This window comes from Parasteatoda tepidariorum, chromosome X1 (assembly GCF_043381705.1).
Source record: "Parasteatoda tepidariorum isolate YZ-2023 chromosome X1, CAS_Ptep_4.0, whole genome shotgun sequence".
Classification (NCBI taxonomy): Eukaryota; Metazoa; Arthropoda; class Arachnida; order Araneae; family Theridiidae; genus Parasteatoda; species Parasteatoda tepidariorum.
In genome coordinates this window covers 51475347-51498377 of record NC_092214.1, presented here as the reverse complement: position 1 = coordinate 51498377, position 23031 = coordinate 51475347, and the positions used below count along the sequence as shown (strand labels likewise).

The 23031-nt window shown below is 31.1% G+C and overlaps 1 protein-coding gene across 1 annotated transcript in view; it reads right to left on the bottom strand.

The window, feature by feature from the left end:
• LOC107443755 (A disintegrin and metalloproteinase with thrombospondin motifs 9) overlaps positions 1-23031 on the bottom strand; it is a 335002-nt gene that overhangs the window by 17338 nt on the left and 294633 nt on the right. Inside the window, exons 17-25 of the mRNA XM_043044658.2 lie at positions 21040-21206; positions 19054-19180; positions 16488-16614; positions 13462-13675; positions 10308-10472; positions 9033-9197; positions 6412-6663; positions 5601-5771; positions 4009-4227 (exon numbers count right to left, since the gene is read on the bottom strand). Coding sequence (XP_042900592.1) covers positions 4009-4227; positions 5601-5771; positions 6412-6663; positions 9033-9197; positions 10308-10472; positions 13462-13675; positions 16488-16614; positions 19054-19180; positions 21040-21206 — 1607 coding nt within the window. The remainder of the gene's footprint in view (positions 1-4008; positions 4228-5600; positions 5772-6411; positions 6664-9032; positions 9198-10307; positions 10473-13461; positions 13676-16487; positions 16615-19053; positions 19181-21039; positions 21207-23031) is intronic.

Below are 23031 nucleotides of genomic sequence, written 5' to 3'. Positions count from 1 at the left end.
AGAATTTGACAGCATTGCAGAGCTAGCAGTTCAGAGTTTTTAAGAATAGAGTGCTGCGTGTTGGAGCGATGCGTTTTCATTGTTGAAAAATATTTTGAGTTTTAAGTCATTCCTTATTCGTGTAATTTCGCGTTTTAGTAAACGCATTCTGTTCAGATTTCGCGTTTTGGTGATCACAATTGGCAGCTCAGATAATACCACATAACGTCAAGGAACCTTTTATTTTGATATGGTCTAAGGTTTATGCCACGTCTAAGGTTTATGCCATGAACTTAGAATTAACCACGTCTTGAAAGAGGAAATTGAGCTCTGTATTAATTAAATTCAAACATATTTAAGAAAATTGTCATTGAAATTTTTGACGAAAGAGTGCGCATACGCCAGCACAACCAAAGAGACCATTTACTACACACCATATACTTCATATAGCACAGCTATATTAGATACCTTATGAATCAATAAAACATTCCCAATTTTTAATTAAAAAGCTATTTTATCTATCAAAATTACTTCTTGCGTGAATTTTGGGGCACCTTGCAAATCGCCACTGTTTTCTTTCGCAATGAATTTTAAATGCTACAGCCAATACAATTTAACTATTCAAAAATAGTACTTAAGTTCCACTTTTATAATTGAATGCCATTAAAATATTTTTGCCTTATTTCTATATAAATTATGTTACTTGCTGGATATATATGTTTTTATTATTATTTTGACATTTTATTGAGAAATTTGAATTAGTAGATAATTTACGATGCACTACTAATTAAATTTTTATTTATAAACCAAAAGTAGTTAGTAGCAAGTGGTAGCAATGCCCCACACAAATAATTTTACATGATTTTCTGAAATAATTAAATTATGAAGGGTTTAAAATGGCATTAAATAGTATTTTTATACAAATTTGATTTATTTCAATACTCAACATAAGCTCGATAGATTCTCTGGTTGATGTGGTTTTGCTCATTTTTATAATTAAATGTAAATTTGCTTGTCTATAAGAGTGGTTATCTTTAACAGGTGGTTAACTTTATAGGTTCCATTATAATTAAGTCTTGCAGTATGATTTAATTACCCAGTTATAAACATATTTTATCTCGTTACCACTTTTGTTGTTGAAAAAGAAACTTATTTTAACGATAAATAAGTATTCCATTATACATATATACCAGGGGTTTCCAACTGGCGGCCCGCGAAGCCTTTTTTTGAGGCCCGCGAACTAAAATATATTAGGTGTCATTGTTTTTCGAACAATTTTCGTAAAAAATATGTATGGGTTTAAAATACTTTTCTTGTTAATAAGAACCTAATTTCCTCGTTTCTGTGAAATTTAACATACCAACGGTGCAAAAAAATTTATTTCTCAGGTTTTGCATCCAAGAATATATTTATTCAAATACGAAAATAATCGTGTATGTTGCTCTTTTTTATTTCATTTTTTTTTTTGTATTTTGTGAATGTAATTTAGCAGGGCTAAAGAGAATAGAAAGGCTAGTTCACTCCGCTCTTAGAGCTGAAGCTACGATTTCCCTCTTCATGACGTCACTGTGTCCACAGATCTCGGAGATCGCAAGCAAAGATATNTGTTGCTCTTTTTTATTTCATTTTTTTTGTATTTTGTGAATATAATTTAGCACGCGCATATCTGAAATTTTCTCGCAGAAATTCTCTGATTTAACTTCCTGAAACCACTCATTTTGGACGAAAATATTTACACACATATTTGCAAATTTAAAATTTAAAATGTAAATATCTATTCTCTGGTGGTTACAGCAGACAAACCTCAATTTTCTCATTGAATATTTTGTGTGCTACTATGTAAGTTTTGATGCCAACCCTTTTAAAGTTTTATATCTTAACAATTTGATATCTGTTGCACATTAATTGTTTAATACATAGGTGCACATAAAAGTAATTGCTGCCCGAATTTTTATTATTTATTTTATATTTTTAAAACTATTATTAATAACATTGAAATATTTTCAGAAATCTACTTCCTATTCTAATTTGTAATTCAGTATTTTTGTTTTTCACAACTTGGTAAAAATCTGACAGAAATATTTTATGTTCCTTCAAACATAAAAGAGTCCTACAAAAAATTTTGATAAAGTTGCGGCCCGCCATGTGATTTGTGTTTTTAATTGTGGCCCCCAGCCTCATGTAAGCTGGAAACCCCTGATATATACACTGAAGAGCCAAAAAAACTGGTACAGGCATGNTGGTAATTTAGCACGCGCATATATGAAATTTTCTCGCAGAAATTCTCTGATTTAACTTCTTGAAACCACTCATTTTGGACGAAAATATTTACACACATATTTGCAAATTTTAAATTTAAAATGTAAATATCTATTCTCTGGTGGTTACAGCAGACAAACCTCAATTTTCTCATTGAATATTTTGTGTGCTACTATGTAAGTTTTGATACCATCCTTTTTAAAGTTTTATATCTTAACAATTTGATATCTGTTGCACATTAATTGTTTAATACATAGGTGCACATTAAAGTAATTGCTGCCCGAATTTTTATTATTTATTTTATATTTTTAAAACTATTATTAATAACATTGAAATATTTTCAAAAATCTACTTCCTATTCTAATTTGTAATTCAATATTTTTGTTTTGCACAACTTGGTAAAAATCTGACAGAAATATTTAATGTTCCTTCAAACATAAAAGAGTCCTACAAAAAATTTTGATAAAGTTGCGGCCCGTCATGTGATTTGTGTTTTTAATTGTGGCCCCGGCCTTATGTAAGCTGGAAACCCCTGATATATACACTGAAGAGCCAAAAAAAACTGGTACAGGCATGAGTATGCAAATAAAGGGGTATAGAGCCAATCAAAGTACAGCGCTGCGATCGGCACCGCGTATATATGACAACGAGTGTCTAGCACAGTTCGTAGATCGGTTACTGCTGCTACAATGCCAGGTTATACAGATTTAAGTGGGTTTGAACGTGGTGTTACAGTCGGCGCACTTGAGATGGGACATAGCCTCTCCGAGATACCAATGAAATTTGGATTTTCACATACGACCACTTCACGAGTATACCGTGAGTATCGGAAATCCGGTAAAACATCAAATCTACGACATCGCTGAGGTCGGAAAAAGATCATGCAAGAACGGGATCAACGACGATTGACGAGAATCATTAAACGTGACAGGCGTGCAACCCTTCCCGAAATTACAGCAGATTTCAATGCTGGGCCATCAACAAGTGTCAGCGTGCGAACCATTCAACAAAACATCATCGATATGGGTTTTCGGAGCCGAAGGCCCACACGTGTACCCTTGTTGACTTCACGACACAAAGCTTTACGCCTTGCCTGGGTTCGTCAACACCGACACTAGACTGTTGACGATTGGAAAAATGTTGCCTGGTCTGACGAGTCTCGTTTCCAGTTGTATAGAGCTGATGGACGTGTACAGGTATGGAGACAGCCTCATGAATCTATGGACCCTACATGTCAACAGGGGACTGTTCAGGCTGGTGGAGGCTCTGTGATGGTATGGGGTGTGAGCAGTTGGCGTGATATGGGACCCCTGATACGTCTAGATAAGAATCTGACAGGTGACGGGTACGTAAGAATCTCGTCTGATCATTTGCACTCATTCATGTCCATTGTGCATTCCGACGGACTTGGGCAATTTCAGCAGGACAATGCGACGCCCCACACGCCCAGAATTGCTGCAGAGTAGATCCAAGAGCTCTCTTAGGCCACCAAAATTCTCAGACATGAACATTATTGAACATATTTGGGATGACTTGCAGCGTGATGTTCAGAAGATATCCCCACCCCCTCTTACTCCCACTGGTTTATGGACAGCCCTGCACGATTCATGNCACCTCTTTGGCACCTACTTCACACATTGATCGAATCGATGCCACGTCGTGTTGCGGCACTTCTGCGTGCCCGCGGGGGCCCTACACGATATTAGGCAGGTATACCAGTTTTTTTGGCTCTTCAGTGTACTATATAGATGACCCATCAAAATTTCTTACTTTTCCCCAAGATCCAGTTCTCCAATAATACACTGTTTCAACACTGTTATGAATAATTCTAAGCGAAGAATTTTGATGTGGGCAATCAGTAATGAAGCAATTTTTTTCATGCCTTGGCTTGAGATTGAGGTCACAGAAATCGTCATTAGTACTATTATTATCAGCTAACAGACATACTATCTGCCTAGTTTGCACACCATATCCACAGGATGTAGAACACTAAATAATGATAACAGTGAAATCATAAAAAAAAAATATGCAATGATTTAAAATTTATTTTCTAATATTGGATGTTTAAAAAGCTAGTCAAGGTTTGAAAATATATATTATTTATTGGTATTAATTAAACGTGTTTTCCTTTCTTTTTCTATATCTAAAGAAACATTATATTGTGTGTATGTTATGTATCAGACTGTTTAAATGTAGTTAAATGAAATATAGAAGCTAACTTTTTACAATTAAAGTTTTTTTTTTTTCATTTCCTAAAAATCGTGCATTTGTAAGCCATCTGTAATAAAATAATTGGGTAATAAAATAACATTACATTAAAATAACATTAGGTAATAAAATAACAAAAGATAATAATAATTGAAGATATAATAATATAACAACTAAAATACTAATGAAAGCACATAACAGCTTTTAAACTAATTTTCAGCCTGTGATTGAATGACGGTAATATGACATAATTTCTTATCATTCGCCTTCCGAAATAAAACTCTCACTTTTGACGATTCAGCAATTTTTGAGCTGTATTACATTAATTTTGAGAACTATTTCACCCCGAAATCATGTAACTTGAGACAAAAAGGAAATCTTAAACATCTGACGAAAATGTTTCCTCAACTCGAAATCTCATCTTAGTGCGTTGTGAGAGATTGCGTACTAGAATGATGAAACTATGATGAAAACTAGACCATCGAAAATAAAGTGATGAAATAAGCCAACAGGCCTGCGTAGCGGTCAAGATTCTGGCCTCCTACCAGGACGATCTCGGGTTTGAATCCCGATTCGGCATGGGTGCAAGGTATCACTCTGTTCTATCAGTCTTTCTTGTGTAGTTAAGGCAACATTGATTCAACTGTATGGTGCCTACGATAAAGTGATTATTGGAAAGGCTAGATATATTAAGTCCCACGATTTTTTTTTTTTTGTTCGGAAAAAAATAGAAATGAAATATTTCTTTAATTTTGACAAATTCATTTCCTTGAAGAAGTAACAATAGTAATTTCGTCGCTTTGACGAAAAATTCGCTAGGAGACTTAGGAAACAGTTAAAAAGTTTCGTGAAATTCGAGCATTCACTTTTTCAGTGTGATTGAAGAGTTTACCTGTTTATATTAGTAGTGTATAAAATCACTTTTTTAAAGTTTATCGTTTAAAAAAATGATTCTTTGGATGAATTTTGTTTTCTTTTATGCTAACGACTTTTTATGTTAATACTTTAACACTTGTAATCGAAATTACTTTGAAAATTTCAGTTTCGTAAATTCAAATTACTCTATAGTTGTCTCAAATATAATATATTTCTTATGCAAAAGTCTAATTCCTAATGAAATGTTTTAAAATATTTTAACTGCTAATTTTTTTTACTTCGCTCCATTTCTCCGCAGTCCAACGTCCACATGATGGTAGCCGACAAGATGTTTTATGACTTGGCTTTCTAAATCTATTACATTTCCTTGCAGGTAAAATTCGATGAGTAACTGGATTTTGGCAAAGAACTTGACGATACATTGAGCCATCCCCACAAGTGGCAGAGCACTATAATTAAAAGCAAAGTTTTGATGAGTTCTTAACTTTTTAAAGACGAGAAGCATTAAAGCGCAATCTAAACTGTGTTAAAGAGAGAGAAAAAAACACGATTTTAGAGCGGTATGATATTAAAGTTGTTTTTCGAAGGCTCAGTCGTTTTTTCGAGAATAATATGCAATTTTTATAACTGCTGTGAGTTTGCAACTGTTACTCATGACAGTTAGGCCAAGTTTAGCCTACCTAAAGCTAGCGCTGTCTACGCTTCTTTTGAAAATGGCGCAAAACGTCAATATGGAGTTTTGTGAAAATTAAAAGAGCTTGTGGTCCAATTTTCTCTTATACTTAAAAACCTTCTCCAATGCTGCATGGATTATAAAAATTTGCAAAAACTGAGAATCCATCACTGATTTTGATAGTTTTCATATAGATGGAAAAATGTCGCCAATTGGTGATTTTTAAAAAAAGTTTAATAACTTTTAAAATATTTGAGTTATTTGCCTGTTCTAAAGCGCAGATAATTCATCACAGCAAGATTATATTTATAGTTTAAAATCATCACATTGCTTCAAGCGTAAGGTATTTAAGCAATGGCTTTTTTATTTTCCTTGCTGACAGAGCATCAAAAAACAGAGTTAAAAAAATTACTTACCAAAGACCAGTTTCCAGTTTTCCATACAGGCATTTGGAGATGAGAATGGGTAATTTCTGGAAGAGGAACTGGAATGGTGTTTTTAAATATATGAGGATAGTCATCGGATTTAATTACGCAGGATGGTAAATTGCAAGGTTTGGTATCAGCAGGTTTAGTAACAGCACTGCACTTTTCTTTCGCCACAGGACTTCCATTTTCGGAACAGTACACCCTACGTTTGGTAACACCACTTCCACATGTTATGGAACACTAAAATAGTTTAAGTAAATCTTACGTTAATTATTATGAAATAAAGAAATCAAAGAAAAGTTATATGTATTAAAAAGAGAAAAGTAAAAAAAAAAATAATAAATGCTTATGCATAAAACAAAATTCGATTTTTTTAAAGCGTATAGAAGCATAGATTTTTTTTTCTGTGACTTTATTTATTTCACTAATTTAAGTTTTATTAAGTCACTTCAGAATATTGAACTCTACTTTTTTTTTAAAAAGTGAAAGATATCTTTTTTATAAAACTGCAAAAAAGAAATATATATAGTTAAGAGTTATTAACCATTTATTCTATTTATAAAGTGATATATTCAAATTAACAACATATAATAGTAAAAAAAACTTGATGAGGAAGACTAATTGCGTTTCATGTGCAAATTCATTTGTCATACAGAACGAGCAAGTTAAGTAATATTTTGAAACCACTCCATTCAGTGGCTTAAGAAAATGTCATAGTAAATAAGTACAAGATCATTAATTCAGTCTTCCTAGTCAATGTGGATATTTTTTACAGAAAAAGTGATTTTTTAATAGCTTTTTCTGATATTACTAATTATTCAAAAGGTGAATTTTTTAATTTTAACGCGAAAATTGCAATTTATATACAAGGTTAAATTAAAAAATTACGTAAAATATCTATCGTAATTGTAAAGAAATGAAATATTCTTATCTGCTCTAAATTAAAAGTAATTTGATCGTAAAATAATTTAGTTTAAACTCTTCTTGAAAAATAATAAAAGAGAAAAAAAAAAGAAAACAATTTTGCATTTTAAAGTGTCCGTTTAAATAATGCACTTAAGTGGAAGCTAAAACACGAGAAAAAATTTTCATGGCAAATTCTATTTCACCTCAATTGGTATTTCAAAATTTAAATTTTAAAGAAAAGTGAATTCTGGTAAATTTGAAGCAAACCATGAGTTTTTAAATTCCGAAAAAAATATTTTCGAATTATCATATTGCATCCTTATTGCGTAATCCTAAGTAATTCTACCATAATTTATTTGCATTTGGATACTCAGCATTTAAGACTTCGTGGTTTACTCTACGTTTACCTGAACTCACGTCTTCGTTTCCTTAAATTTTAAATTCCTCATGTAGTTGAAAGAGTATTTGCCATGAAGAGTTTCTCCCACAGTATAGTATCCTCTTAAGTTTCTGTAAACTAAATAGAAAATCCATTAAATTAATCAGTTTTTACGTTTTATCAATATGAATGAAAAGTTTTAAATCGTATGGAACAATTTTTGACTTTTTGCTCATGTGTAAAATTCCTTGGAGATTAAATTCTTATTCAATTTGCTTAATTTCTTAATCGAGTTGAAAGAGCGTAGGCAACAATTTAGTAGAATGTTCTTAAAAATTTCTATAAGCAAATTTCTGTCAAGCTAACATTGACAGTTTTCAGAAAAAAACAATATTTTGTTGATTTCTGAAAAAAAAAGTTTTTTTTTTCTTCGACAAATTGACTACAATAAAAGAAGCATTAATCAAAATGGATAAAAATAAGAACAACGGAAACATTTTCAAAATTTTATGCAATAAATTATTAATATTATTAAAATTTTACTTAGTAGTAATTAGGTATGAATAAAGACTTAAATAAAGATTATGTAATTGAAAAAAATAAGCTTAAAATTAGGAGTTCTACTTTTATGTTATTCCTTTTCAAGCTGCTTTAAATCATAGATTTGAAAAACTTATTCTCTTTTACAGTATACAGAAATCTCTTAAGTAGCCTTTTTTTATTAATTAATATCTCACAATCGAACTGATTAACAAAACAAAATTTTTGTTATACAGTTAGTCTATAATATGTGTTCTGTAGAGAAAGCTTCTAATAAATGCTTTTAGAATCTTTATCAATAATGAAAACAATGAGAGGTATACTCATGGGGGGCAAATTAATATTTAATTGAGGAAAAAAAGCAGAAATTCTATGGAAATCAGATAAATGACATCAGAGGAAGTCGCAAGCCATTTGTCATAAAAGACAAGATAGGTTTGATTGAGGGGAGAAACAGAGAGAAATGGAGAGACGATTATTAGAAGCATCCTCAAGCACAAAGAAAAAAATCTAGTCAAATCTAGTCAATCTCAAGCTTCAACCACTAATTAAACCTATTTTGATCAGTTATTGCATTTGGCTTCCTTTATTATAATTAAAAAGGCAACGTTTTCATTTTATCTTCATTTAAATATTATTTTTTGACTACCAATCTGTATACATTTTTGTTTTCGTTTTTGGTAAGGATTCAAAAAATGTATATTAAGGGCGGTCTTTTTAGAGCACTCCATTCAGTAGATTGACACTGTCGGAAGAAAAACTTGGATGTTTATAAGTTACTCACAGGTTCCCAAGATCCAGTTTTCCATTCAGTACAAAGAGGAAGATAGCAGGATTCTGATGTTGAGGGGATTCTTGAGTTATTGCACAAAGATCGAGCGACGAAATTTCCTTTGAAGTAACACATGACACGTCGATGGCGTTGTCCTCGGCCACAAGTTGCTGAACACTGTAATAATATGTTAAAATAACATTAAAAGTGGTTTGATATAGATGTAGATTTATATAAAATACGGAACTTCAACTTGAAGTTTATTAAAACTACCATTTGATCCGTTTTTTTGTAATTTTTTTTAACACGTACTTTTTTACTGTATACAACTATCTCATTGAAAATTCCGAATTTTTTTCATTTGAATTCGGAATTTTTGTTCTTTAGCTGTCTAAGTTTTTGTTCTTGAATCTTAAATATGAAGTTGTATTTTTTTTCGCATGCTAAAAGACATTTTTTCTTTAGTTTTTTTTTCAATCCTTTAAATGCATTTTCAGAAAAACGTTGATTCTGAGAAAAAATTTATACACTAACACAGATTTCAAAAAAAAAAAAAAAAATAATGGAATTAGTTCGATTTTATTATGTATTTGAAATTTTTTAAAGAATAGATTTCCCTACACAGGCAACCATATTATTGATCCAGGAAAAATAATTTGGAAATTTATGAACTACAATTTTTTGTAAAGCTATAAGTGAGACATATATAGTTTCTTTTCTCTGCATAAATTTGCTCTTATTATGGAAAAACATTTTATAAGTCTTAAAGATCTTAGTATTTTAGGACCCCATCTTTCCATATGTAAATTAATTGAGGCTGTTTATAAAAACAAACTATTTCTGAACTACTCGGATAGCTTAAGAATACAAAACTTGTCTCTCAGAAATTAACAAAAAAATGAAGTTATTTAAAAGTTATCACGTTGCAAAATGAAATTTTATAAAATATTTTGCATTTCTCTCAATAGTTTTGCGAATCACGTGTATTTTTCGTTAAATCATATATTTTAAGTATATTGGTTGATAAAAAATACCACATTTAATTATTAGTTATTTCCGAATAAGTAATAACCATTAATCCATCTGCGTGGCAAACATGATCATAAAAATATTAAATTATTACTTTTCATTTATAACAAATATGGATAAGTCAGATAATATTTAGATACGAAAATAATTTTTAACTATAAGTTATTTTCAAATTGAAATATCATAACGTGATATGAAATTTAGTTAGGTTACAGAATAACTCGTTGTAATTTGAGTACATTAAATTTTTAAACTCACATCACTCCATTCCTCAGGTTTCCAACTAGGGCATGATTCTAAAGCACATGGTTGTTTATTTATCAGACTGCTATTATTACACTCAGTTTCTGGTAATTCAATACTGTCATCACCAAAACAAAGACCTTTTCTAAATTGTATACCTCCACCGCAACTTGCTGAACACTGAAAATACAATCAAACGAGTGTTAGTTAAATTCTTCTGATTGACACTATCACAGATTCTCAGGCTTTTAATCTATTTGGTAATTTCTTCATCAAAAAGAAATTTTCGAAATCCTTCTTAAAAAATAAAATCAATATAGGTTTTCCTAATTTAATAGATCTGTTTAAAATCTGATTCACCTTTAAATCCTAACTAAACGCCTTGCATACATTTTTTAAAAAAAATATTGCTCGAAGGTATTAGAGAATACAATATAAATTCATTCGAATTATTTTCGTGAAAACAGTTATATTTGTAGCTAATAGAAATTATAAATAATTGCTGATAACCACAATCTCATTTTGTTTCGCAAATAGACTTTAAAATTTAAAATAAAAGAACATTTATTGCAAGGACATATTAACATATTAGAACATATAGATAATTAGAACATATTTAAGTGTTTTCTCCAATCCTCGTTAATGAAATTCTATCGGCTATGACTCGATTTACTATTTAACAATCTACACTGTGAAAAATTCTAAATTAAATTTCGGTAAAAAGTACCAGCACTCAGGGTGCCGGTATGTTTTAAAGCATAGATTCTCAACCTTTTTAAAGTTGCCGCCCCCTTAATAAGCAAAAAACATATCAACGCCCCCCTTTGTGATAATCCAATTATTTAGAGCATGAGGACGGGGGGAAGGGTTGCTGAATTATAAGATACACTTTTAGGCAATTTTTTAAGCGTTAAATTTGCATGTTTTTTCTTTAAAAAATTTAATGTTTACGTTAACTCTATAATTTTCTCCCGGCAGGTAATCGCAGTCTATTTGTCATAATAAAAATAAATACGGTAATGAAAAAAAAANTCGGATCGGAGAATATGTGTTGCATAAGTTCGTTTTACTGCTGGTACTAATGTTGTATCAGATAATCTAAATTTATTATATTAATTTAATCTTTTTTTTCTTTATCATTAATTTTAGATTAATTTTATTTACTAAATGATTCTTAATTTAATAATTTTATTTGGGAGTATTAATATTAAATTTGGGAGTATTAATATTAATAACTTAACCTGCTCATCGTCCCCCTACCGCCCAAAACGTACCTAACGCCCCCCTGCCGCCCAATACAAGTCCACCGCCCCTCAGCGTACTCCCAACGCCCCCGTTGAGAAACACTGTTTTAAAGTAATAACCATTCTTATCGTAACGTGTTAGGGAACAAAAAATCTGATATAACGTACATTTTACAATAATAAATATCTTAAAAGCAATGAATCACTGTAATTTAAGAAATATTACTGTAAAAATCACGGTATAATATTTTATGGATGATGCACCCAAAATGCCGATACTTTATTTCGTAATTTGATCCGGAATTATTTATAGTGTACTCATGACGCTATTTAATAAACATTGAAAAAAAACGTGACTTCATATACAGTACAGAACCCGTTATCCGGAAATCAGAAAACCGGAGAACCAAAAAACCGGAACGAAATTCGATAAATTTTCCCGCCATTTTTAAAACATTTTTTTTTTTCCTCATAAGATTTTAGGATTTTTCGTTCTTTTTTGAAAGATGTTTACCTTACCATCATTTTGGAAGTAATCATTAGTGTATTACTCCATCGTTTTTTCTTCTTTTTAAGATTATTTCAAAAAAAAAATTTTTTTTAGTTGGGTTTAACATTAAAAAAACGGCTTTTTGTAGCGATTCAGAAAACCGGAAAAATCAATTATCCGGAATAGCGATGGTCCCGATCGTTCTGGATAATCGATTCCCTACTGTACTATAAAAAAATAATCAAGATTGCTGGAAATTATCTGTAAGAAGAAAATTGTCTCATATAATTATATTTAACGTTTTATAATTAATTAAAAGTCGAAATATTTACAATTCAAGTTTATATAAATTTTTTTCCTTTCAACAGAGAAACGAATTTTGGTCAAATTATTTTATTGTATGGTAATGAAAATTCTGGAAAAAAATGATAATTTTGGTTATAAAACCAAAATTTACGGTCGATATTTTAAACATTCATTTGATAATTTTTTCATTGATATAGTTTGCAAGAAATTCTGGTTTTCAAAATTATCCGAAACTCAAAAATAAATTTAGACAAATAAATGTTTTTCATGTCATGCTCTAAAGTATCATGATAAAGTTAACACATTTTACTAAATTTAGGAAATTTTATCATTTATTATAAAACCATATTTTATTGCTAATTTTACTAAAATCATCTTACTAAAATTATCTACTTTCGGTAAAAATTACCGTGCATTTTAGTGTGCTCATTGAGCCAGAAATAAGGAAAATTTTATCATATTCTGATAGTTTTGGTCATATTTTTTTCTCAGTGTACAAATTTAATTTAATTTATGAAAATATATGTATGAAAGCGAATGTCACTCGTTGTAAAAACGTGTTTTTAGCTTCTTTAAGTGAAATATGTTGAAATTAATTAGTAAAAAATGCAAAAGTACATAAAAGACAACTTAAAATTAGCGCAAATAATTTACAAAAACGCATTTTAGAATAAATACTAAATTGTAGAAGAAAATAATTGTTACCGACAACTATTATTGTGATAATCTTAGTTAATTTTTGTCTAAGGAAGTAAATTAGCAACCTTATCTAATTCATAATATGGCAAATTAAACTCAGTGGCATGATTCCCCATGAAAGGCCAACGCTTACTGAGCCCATCCCAGTTTTTTGACATTAGAGCAAGTGTTCCGGTTGGGTGGATAACGGAACGGTGCTCAGTTCTCAAGCATGCTGGGTGCTGAATTTATCGACCCACTCACTGAAGGGATGAAAGACTGAGTCAAATTTGCCTGGTTCGAAGACTGAGCCCTGGACCCGTGACATGGGAGCGCAAAGCGCTACCACTCAGCAGCAAGGCTTCATAATAATATGGCGAATATGTACTCTAAAAAGTATTAATTCCAGAACACTTTGTTGAACTATTTAAGTTATAGAAGTGACTCTTACTTGAGACCATTCTCCATACTTCCAATCTTTCATAGTACAAGGACCGAGGCATTCAACTCTCTCGGGTGGCTTTGGTTCAATGTGAGCACAAGCCTGTTCTAGAATTATATTACTTTCCCCAGAGTCCACTTTTAACTGAACACATTTAATTTCATTTGTTTGGAAACCAGTTCCACAAACTGCAGAACATGGTTCTGTAGAGGTAACTTGCCACCTAAAAAAATGTGTGCATGTCTTAAATACAAAATTTTACTGAATATTAAAGAAATCACAAAGAAAATAATTTTTAAACATTTTTCTGCATTTCTATTCTTTAAACATTTTCCTACAAGCTGTGAGGTGGCTTTGTGATTGATGAAGCAACGGAGTTAGACTGTGAAGACCTCAGATTATAGTTTTAAGTATTGTATAGTATTGCTGCTAAAAGGTACTAACAAGAAACGCAACAAGCATATTTGCATCACGTTTCTTTCTCGATCTTTTATCTTATGCAGCTGAAAAAATTATGACTAATATAAATGTAAGTAACAGGTATTTTGGTTTCGGAACGCTTTTGTAATAAGAATAAAAACGGCACAAAAATTTTAAATCAGCTAATATTTTATGGTCATACATCTTACTTAAAATTAATGAATCGTGTCTTTTTTTTTAGTATTTTTTTAGGTTGGCTAAAACTTATAAAATAAACATGAGTTAGTTTTTTTGCGTGCTTATTTTAAGGTTTAAATAACCTATATATACATTAAATTCTGATCAATAATCTTAATTTTTTACGTGCGCGCAATGTTTTCGACAAAAACATTACATCGAGCATTTTCATCGTAATTTATACGCAACTACTTAGAACTCACCATGTAGAAGTGATTACCCAATGAGTTCCATCCACACACTACTCAACCAACCATCCAATTTTTCAGTATGGGATTTATATTATATTTACACCCATTTACAAGGACTTTTAAGGGAGGCTTGCTGTATTGTTAAGCTTAAGTTTTTGTATCTACTACACATTTGAAGTCTTATTTTACAGCGAAATGAGGCATACCTGATCTAGACTTTAGTGTTGCTTGGATATAACGGTTACTAGTTTCATGACAGTAGATGTATTCAAAGCCTCTGTCACAAGCTGGACATGTCTTTCCTCAGCATGAAAGTAACTAGAAAACTTTCATATTTCTCCAATGGGTGTAGTGTCATAAGTAATGAGTGATTTAATATCATCTTTACTTAGATTTCGAATTTATCCTAATCCTTCACTAATAACTCCCAGTGGAAAGGTGTGTCAAACTTGTGACAATGGTTTGGAATAAAGCATGCGAACATGAAGCTCTACACCGAAGAGTCATTACATTATGACCACCCTCCATCTACAACAATGGGCTCGCCCAGGTTTTCATGGTTTCTCTCCCAGGAACAATGCTTTCATGGGGCACATTAGGACCACTAATCCTTATAGAACAATTCATGAAGTCTGTAAGCTACTTGAACATAGTTGCAGACCAGGTTCACCCATTCATGGCAATAGTTTTTCCTGCGGGGGATGGTGTTTACCAACAGGATAATGTACCATGTCATAAGGGTCGAATCGTCATGGATTGGTTCGAGGAACATTCCAGTGACTTTCAAGTCATGTCTTGGCCCCCAAATTCAACTGACCTTAATCCAATAGAGCATTAGTGGTCCTACTTGGAAAACCAAATTCGTGCTGCCACGCTACCACCTCGCAATGTGAGGGAATTGCAGAACCATTTGGTGAGCGCTTGGTACCAGATACCTCACACTACCTTTCAGCATCTTGTGGAATCAATGTCACGGTGCTAGCAGTTTTGAGGGCTAAAGGTGGTCCTATATGTTATTAGCAGGGTGGTCATAATGTAATGGCTCTTCGGTGTATATTGATAAATGCAATAAAGTCTAGATCAGTTATGCCTCATTTCTCCTATAATCAGACTTTAAATGTGCAGTAAATAAGAAATCTTAACAATACAATAGGCCAACGAATCCGACTCAACGGAAAAATTTTGTAAATATAATGCAAATACTGCACTAAAAAATTTGTAGGATGTGGTTGGAGCTTGATATGCAACCACCTCCACGAAGTGAGATTCTGGCCGTTCTGCTCTACCAAAATGAGTGAAAAATATCACAGTAAAAATTAAGAAAAATTTATAAATCAGAATTACATATGCAACTCGAATACATATTTTTGGCTTTATTATTGAGAAGCATATATGTCTTTTAGGTTGTTCTCTATACCCTGCATAATTGTCAAAGTTAAAATTTCGCAGTAAGAAAAATGTGCTTTAAATAACAGTAATATAATTTACTTCAGAATGCACCCATTGTTGCAGACTTTAGCTTCATGCATAGGTCGTTCCAAATCAAGGCAAAAGGGATCATTGACCATATTTCCATTTGTTCTATCGATACAGATGGCCTTCCTGTACTGTTCGCCTATAACCTCGATGAACAAAAATACTAATAAGTGTGATGTCAGGCACATAAAATGTTCATAATAATGTAATTNGAGGGCTAAAGGTGGTCCTATATGTTATTAGCAGGGTGGTCATAATGTGATGACTCTTCGGTGTATACTGATAAATGCAATAAAGTCTAGATCAGTTATGCCTCATTTCTCGTATAATCAGACTTTAAATGTGCAGTAAATAAGAAATCTTAACAATACAATAAGCCAACGAATCCGACTCAACAGAAAAATTTTGTAAATATAATGCAAATACTACACTAAAAAATTGGTAGGATGTGGTCGGAGCTTGATAAGCAACCACCTCCATGAGGTGAGATTCTGGCCGTTCTGCTCTACCAAAATGAATGAAAAATATCATAGTAAAAATTACGAAAAATTTATAAATCAGAATTACATATGCAACTCGAATACATATTTTTGGCTTTATTATTGTGAAGCATATATGTCTTTTAAATTGTTCTCTATACCCTGCATAATTGTCAAAGTTAAAATTTCGCAGTAAGAAAAATGTGCTTTAAATAACAGTAATATAATTTACTTCAGAATGCACCCATTGTTGCAGACTTTAGCTTCATGCATAGGTCGTTCCAAATCAAGGCAAAAGGGATCATTGACCATATTTCCATTTGTTCTATCGATACAGATGGCCTTCCTGTACTGCTCGCCTATAACCTCGATGAACAAAAATACTAATAAGTGTGATGTCAGGCACATAAAATGTTCATAATAATGTAATTACTGCGAATATAAATCAAGCAATAACAGACATGTCTCACTTAGTATAAATTATAATATGCTCATCCTGTGGTGCGCAAAACAAAAAATGGTAGGCAAGATAAATAACTTTTGATCTAATGATTGGATGATCAAGTTCAAGAACTCAATCTTAAAGGTTCGAAAGGGTATAATCTCAAATATGCTAATTAATTAGAGCAGACGATGTTTTAAGTCAAACACAAAATCGCACTATCTCTGAACAGACCTTTTTTCGACAGATTTGGATTTCTGACCCCTAAAATATAGGGGGTAGCCGCAATTGGAGAAATATGGTCCCAAATAATTTAGTCAGGAGAACAATCTACAGTTTGGACCCCTTAAATTTTACTTTTTGAAAATTTCACTATACCTCGAGAACGTTTTAAACGAATTGAAAAAGTTTTGCTTGCAGTTATAAAATTCGTTTTTCCAAAAATATTTCCACACAAATTATAATTTTTAATAAATATTGTTTTGTATTCCCTTATTTAATAATAGTTGAAAAACTTTCGAATCTTAAGTCACACATTTTTGACACCATTCTAAAGATTGCAATATTAAATGGCAAAATATAAAACTTGAGAGAAATCGGTTGAATTGTCCCCGAAAAATCGAATTTTAAAGATACGATCTACATAGTTCACTTCTAAACAATATTTTTTTTAAAGAATTTGAACTTATTTGCAGTTATTTAGATGTAAAAGAAACAGTTATTCATTATTAAAATTTTTAAGTTACAAAATCAATTACAGATAAATTTTTGAATATGGATGAAAAAAAATTTTTTAAAAGCAGCTTTTCTTAGATTTTATATTTTAGAACAAATATAATTCCGAGAATTTAGCATATTTTTAGTAACTATTAGACTGTTTTTACAATTAAAAAAACAAAACCAAAATCTACTTTTATTTTTAATTAGAGCGTCAGAAAAAAATATATTTAAAAGCCATCTACGCCAAAGGGATAAATTTGTATAACGAATTCGCAATGGAACAAAATAACAGAACAAAAAACACAACACTACGTTAAAACGTAAACCTAAAAACGGATGCGGCAGCTTATTTGTGAGCTGATTTGTAACGGATGCCTCAGCTGACTAACCCCATGTAGCGGGAGAACTATAATACGGCTACGAATGGCAGCTCGCTCTCGGTTTGCTTTTTTGAGTTCCCTCTTGTATATTAAAAATTAAATTATTATATGAACACTATCACAAAACCACTATGTTAAATAAAGGAAGTAGAGTGAATATCATTTTCATAGTCTATCTCTTTAAATCTTGCATGTAAAGCTCTTTAAAAATTGAAACTCGTTGAAACATATCGTTCAAATTTGATGCAATTTCAACGCGCTTCCTAGATGAAACACATTGTGATGAAAAATAGTCTATTCTACACAATGTTAGCGTTCAATTTGAGTGGGCATATGGTTCAATTTAACATCTAAAAAGGTTGTTGCAAATATACTCTATTTTATGCTTTTGATTTCCATCTAGTACTGCAGTGAACTGATCGTTAAGACACGGTTCCCAGCAGATCACCGAAGTCAAGCATCCCTGGCAAGCACCAATTGGATCAGTCTGCATGGGGACTGAGGGTGTGCGGTATTGGTCCTCGTTAAACTGTTCTACCGTAAAGTGCTCGACTTCGCGTGCAGGTCGTCGGACTACCGAAGCGGGGGTTCCATCCCCTCTGCAGAGGATCAAAATTATGATGGCATGTCTTCGGATCATCCTCAGGGATATTTCTCAGACCGTCGGCAATAGCCTATTGTGCAGCTCTAGTGCGACGTAAATTAACTACAACAACAACAGCAAGTTAAATCTACATTTTGAGGGAGCAGTTTGAATTTTTAGCCATCTACGATTCACCGACCGGACTGCGTAAGTATCAAGTAACTGGACATGCATCAGAAAGGTTCTGGGTTCAAATCCCGGGCAAGGCATACTTCCACTCTCCATAAGCTTCCAAGGATGTACTTCCATTCTCTGTACTATCTGTCCTTACTGTGGGAGATACGTTGGCTAACATAATATGGTACCCCTGAAAGAGTGGCTAACGAATCTGCCCTTCAGATGCCTGTGTTGACGAAAGGTCATTCCCCAGGTGGGCATTGGGAAAAAAGAACCTGATATAATTGACTAAAGACAAAACAAAACAATCTATCCTCTCTATATTAAGTTAATAAGAAAAACCCACATTTGGTTTTTCATTGCGATTAAGTTTAAAATTAAAGTCAATTCCTATAATGATAATGTGCGTGGAATTGCATGTATAAGAATAGTGAGCAATTCGGAATAATGGAAAATGAAAATTACTGATAAGAATGTAATGCAAAACATGTATCACCTTGGCAAACACTGTTACACGGAGAAAAGTTTTCTTCTAATTTCCATCGATAATGTATTTGTTTATGCACTGAAATTGTGTATTCATATGATATGGATGGAGGATGTAAACTACCAACGGTTAGTACCTGTTATAAATAGGAAAAAAGATTCAAATAAGCATACTTCACTGGTCTACTAATACGTCACTGGAAATTACTTTTTAGTGCTAATTAGAAGTGCTTAAAAATTATAAGTATACAAAAAAGAGTTTAATTTTATTTATTCAATTTTTTAAGCAATAAAAACTCTGCTAACTGTTCCAAACAGAATATTGAACTTTTAAGAAAACTACTATGATATTTTAGGAAATTACATAGTGGTATTTTCATTGATAATTTTTTTTTGCAAATTATTATTTTTTATTTCCATATTCTATGCATATTATTTTATTATTTTTCTATGCATATTATTTTCACATTATTTTTTATTTGTATATTCCTGCATATTCCCTCTTCCCCATACAAAGCAGAGAAAAACAGCAAACAAGTTAAGCGAAGAAGACGAGGAGTTCTATCCAATTTTCTGATTATTACAAAAATAAAGGCATTATAGCTTACCGAGACATGTCTAGATAATGAGATAATATACTAAAATATAACAGTTAGTGAGTAAAAATCATAAGCCGAATTTTATAGTGGATTCTCACTAACTTTTTTTAAAAACATTCCTTTCTATTAATGAATTTTTCGAGTTTTTAAGAAATACGCACATGTAAATATTATATAAATTTAGAAAATTTAATTATACACATCTTCCTAAGCGAAACAAAAATTAATTCGTCAGAACTTCTAATTTTCTGTGGTTGCTTTTTATCTTTTCCCGATAAAGAAACAAATAGTAATTTTGTTGTATAGTAATTTTTAATTGACAACGTTAAAAATAAATTTTATAAACCATGATTTGCAGTTACATGCATGCATTCTCTTATAAAATTTCTTATCATTTTTACATTTTACAATTTCATTTAGATATACGTATTTTTAAATACGGAATTTTCAACTATTATGAGTCTGATTTTATAAAACCAGCAATAGAATGTATGCATAAAAATTTCAAGTCTTAACAACAATCTTTGAAAAAATCCATTTATAAAAATTGTCTATTGTAAAATCTCATTAAATTTTCTTAATTTTAATTGTACCTTTAAATAATAATTCAAGTATTTCATTAACATATATTTTAAATATTTATTTATTGAGGCTTATAAAATATGCCACCATACTGTATTTCAAAAGGAATAAAAAATGCTTTATTTAATATTAGCATAAATGTTAATGTAATGTAAGCAAACTATGAATAATAAATGTGTTATATTAAATTTATAAGTAAGTCTTTTTATTGAAATGATTAAAAAATAAACCTAGCATGCAAATTTTTTAAATTAAAAGCCAAAGAACGCTCGATTCTCAAACATATGCAACATATTCGAAATGTATGTATACTCAGTCAAATATCTTAATAAACAAACATTGAATTAAAAAATGATAAGATTTGGATCCTATGAGCATTTCTCGAGATATTTGACAATATGCATACTTTTTGGTCACCCTGTAAACGTAATGTAAATGATAACTGGACATATTGATAAAAGGAACCACTGCACGAAAATTTGTTTAGGTTCTTTTTTTTTAATAAATAAACTAAACCAAGAAATACTTGTTCATTAATGCAATTATTATTCGCTTAATGGAATATGTATTTAAAACAATCTTATAAAATTAAATTTTGAAAATTTGAATTAAATTTCGTTTTTAATATTAAATTTTGATTAAACTAAAATGTGATGTGCACTTATTCACTTAATTTTAATTTTTTTGTGTACTTATGAACCTCTCTCTGTAACGGGCTACAGTGACTACCTGATTCATTTTAATAAAAAATTTACAGTTTTTTTGTGAATTAAAGACATAAACCACAAGAACTTGAAAAAATTAAAAATGCATACCTGAACATATAAATCATCTTCTAATCTTTTGGATGCGTTGATTCGTTCAACTGCAGTATGAGAACCAGAGTAATCTATCAGGGAACTGGCATACTGAATGCTTTTAGGAAACATTGATATCATATAGTTCCCATTCAAAAGATATTTATGATTTGATCCTACCAAAGCTGAAAACAGATATTTAATTATAAATATATTTTTGAGCTGCATGCTTTAAAGACAAATTTTATTGCATTGCGAATTATAAATATCTTAAGATTTTTTATGCATCATATAGAATAAAAAAAAGACACGAGAAGGGATATGCACAGTGCTATAAAAAAAGAAACTACATTTCACAAATACAATTAATTAATACCATTTTTTCAACAATACAAAATCTTCATTCTGTAATTATGGTAAAACGCATGGCAGCAATAAACTACGATTGGGAGCAATTCTTTAATTTTACGGGTTTGAAGCCATTTACAACTGGTATGGTAAAAAAAAAAATTTATTACAAAACTATACGGCTTTGTAACTATATGAAACTAACCTGGCTTCAAAACCGAAAAAGTTAAATTTAACTGAATATTGGAGTTACGTTATGTTAGGCTTTTCGTTAAGTAATGAACATTAGAGAAAGGTTGTGGTTGAGTTGTGTTTTGTCGAAGGGAATCGTGAGAAAAGACTTCACTAGTATATCTAGTGGTACCATCCATCGTGAGATTTGAGAAATATTAGACTCTTTTATGTTAAGCTGTGCAACAATGCAAAAGTTTAGTTTTAGCACTTTTTTTCTCATCATCTCTTACACTTAAAACCTTAACAGATTAAATATTTAAGTCCGTAACAAGCAGTTTTGTGGTGCTGCCATCTATGCGTGAATGAGAATTTCGTATTTTTATTCCAAGGTTACCAATTGAGGAGGGCAGGACACTAATAACTCCTCTTTGGAATAAATGGGCGTTGGAGGAATGGAGAAAATTTTGCGGTGTCACCGCTGGGATTCTAACCCTGTTCAGTCGGTCATAAGGTTGACAGATTGACTCTCTGGGCTAAAATATGTCTCCAGCAGCAGAGAACTAAGTTACTTAAGGTGTTCGCCACATACTTATTACTAAAAGATTATAAGGCATCCGATGTAGAAAAATAAATCCTATAAAGATATAGTAAAGTAATATCTAATTCATTTTCCATACTAATATGAAATAGAGTGAGCAAAATTTAACAACGCATATTTGATTCTCCCTTTATTTATTGCAGTTACTGTTTTTTCTATTTTAATTAAATAAACTGGAGGAAATAAGGTAAATGCCAAATTAATATAACCCAATCAGTGTTTAAATACTAATGACTCATAAGGCTTTTTTTTCAGTAGTATGTATTTTTTTCTAATAAATCTTGCGCTCTTGTAGTATAAATTTATTTTTATTTATTAATTTTAATAATTATAATTTAATGTAATTTTTTATTACACTTCTCAGAAAGTTACCTTTTGAAGCAAAAGCTGTTCTTTTATGCAGAAGTTATTTTGATAATGAAAGCTGGTAAATAAGTTTATAAGTTGTCCGATAGCATTACTTTATTATTTTTGAAAATCAAAATATTAACCATAATAATGCGTAATCGTTATTCTGATTTAATATGAAGCCGAAGAAAAATATATGCTTTTCTTAAAACTTGCAACATGAAAGAGTCAAAAATTTATAATTAGGCTTTAATATTCTTAGTTAAATTACGAAAATTATCCATTTTTGTAAATTATATATTTTATTTAGTATTGCAGTCAAAGTAGTAGTATTTTTTAAAAAAAATGTTCATGAGCAGTGTTCCACATTGTGAATTATGGTGGGCGATGAGCGTCACCGTGAGCTACTTTTATTTGAATATATTGATCGTTATTTTCAGCATTTATCATTTAAATGTGCACAAAGCAGTTGGGGGTGCGTTTTGATCAAAAGTGAGTTATGATTTTACGAAGGAGGAAATGAGAAGAAGTCGTAGGATTAA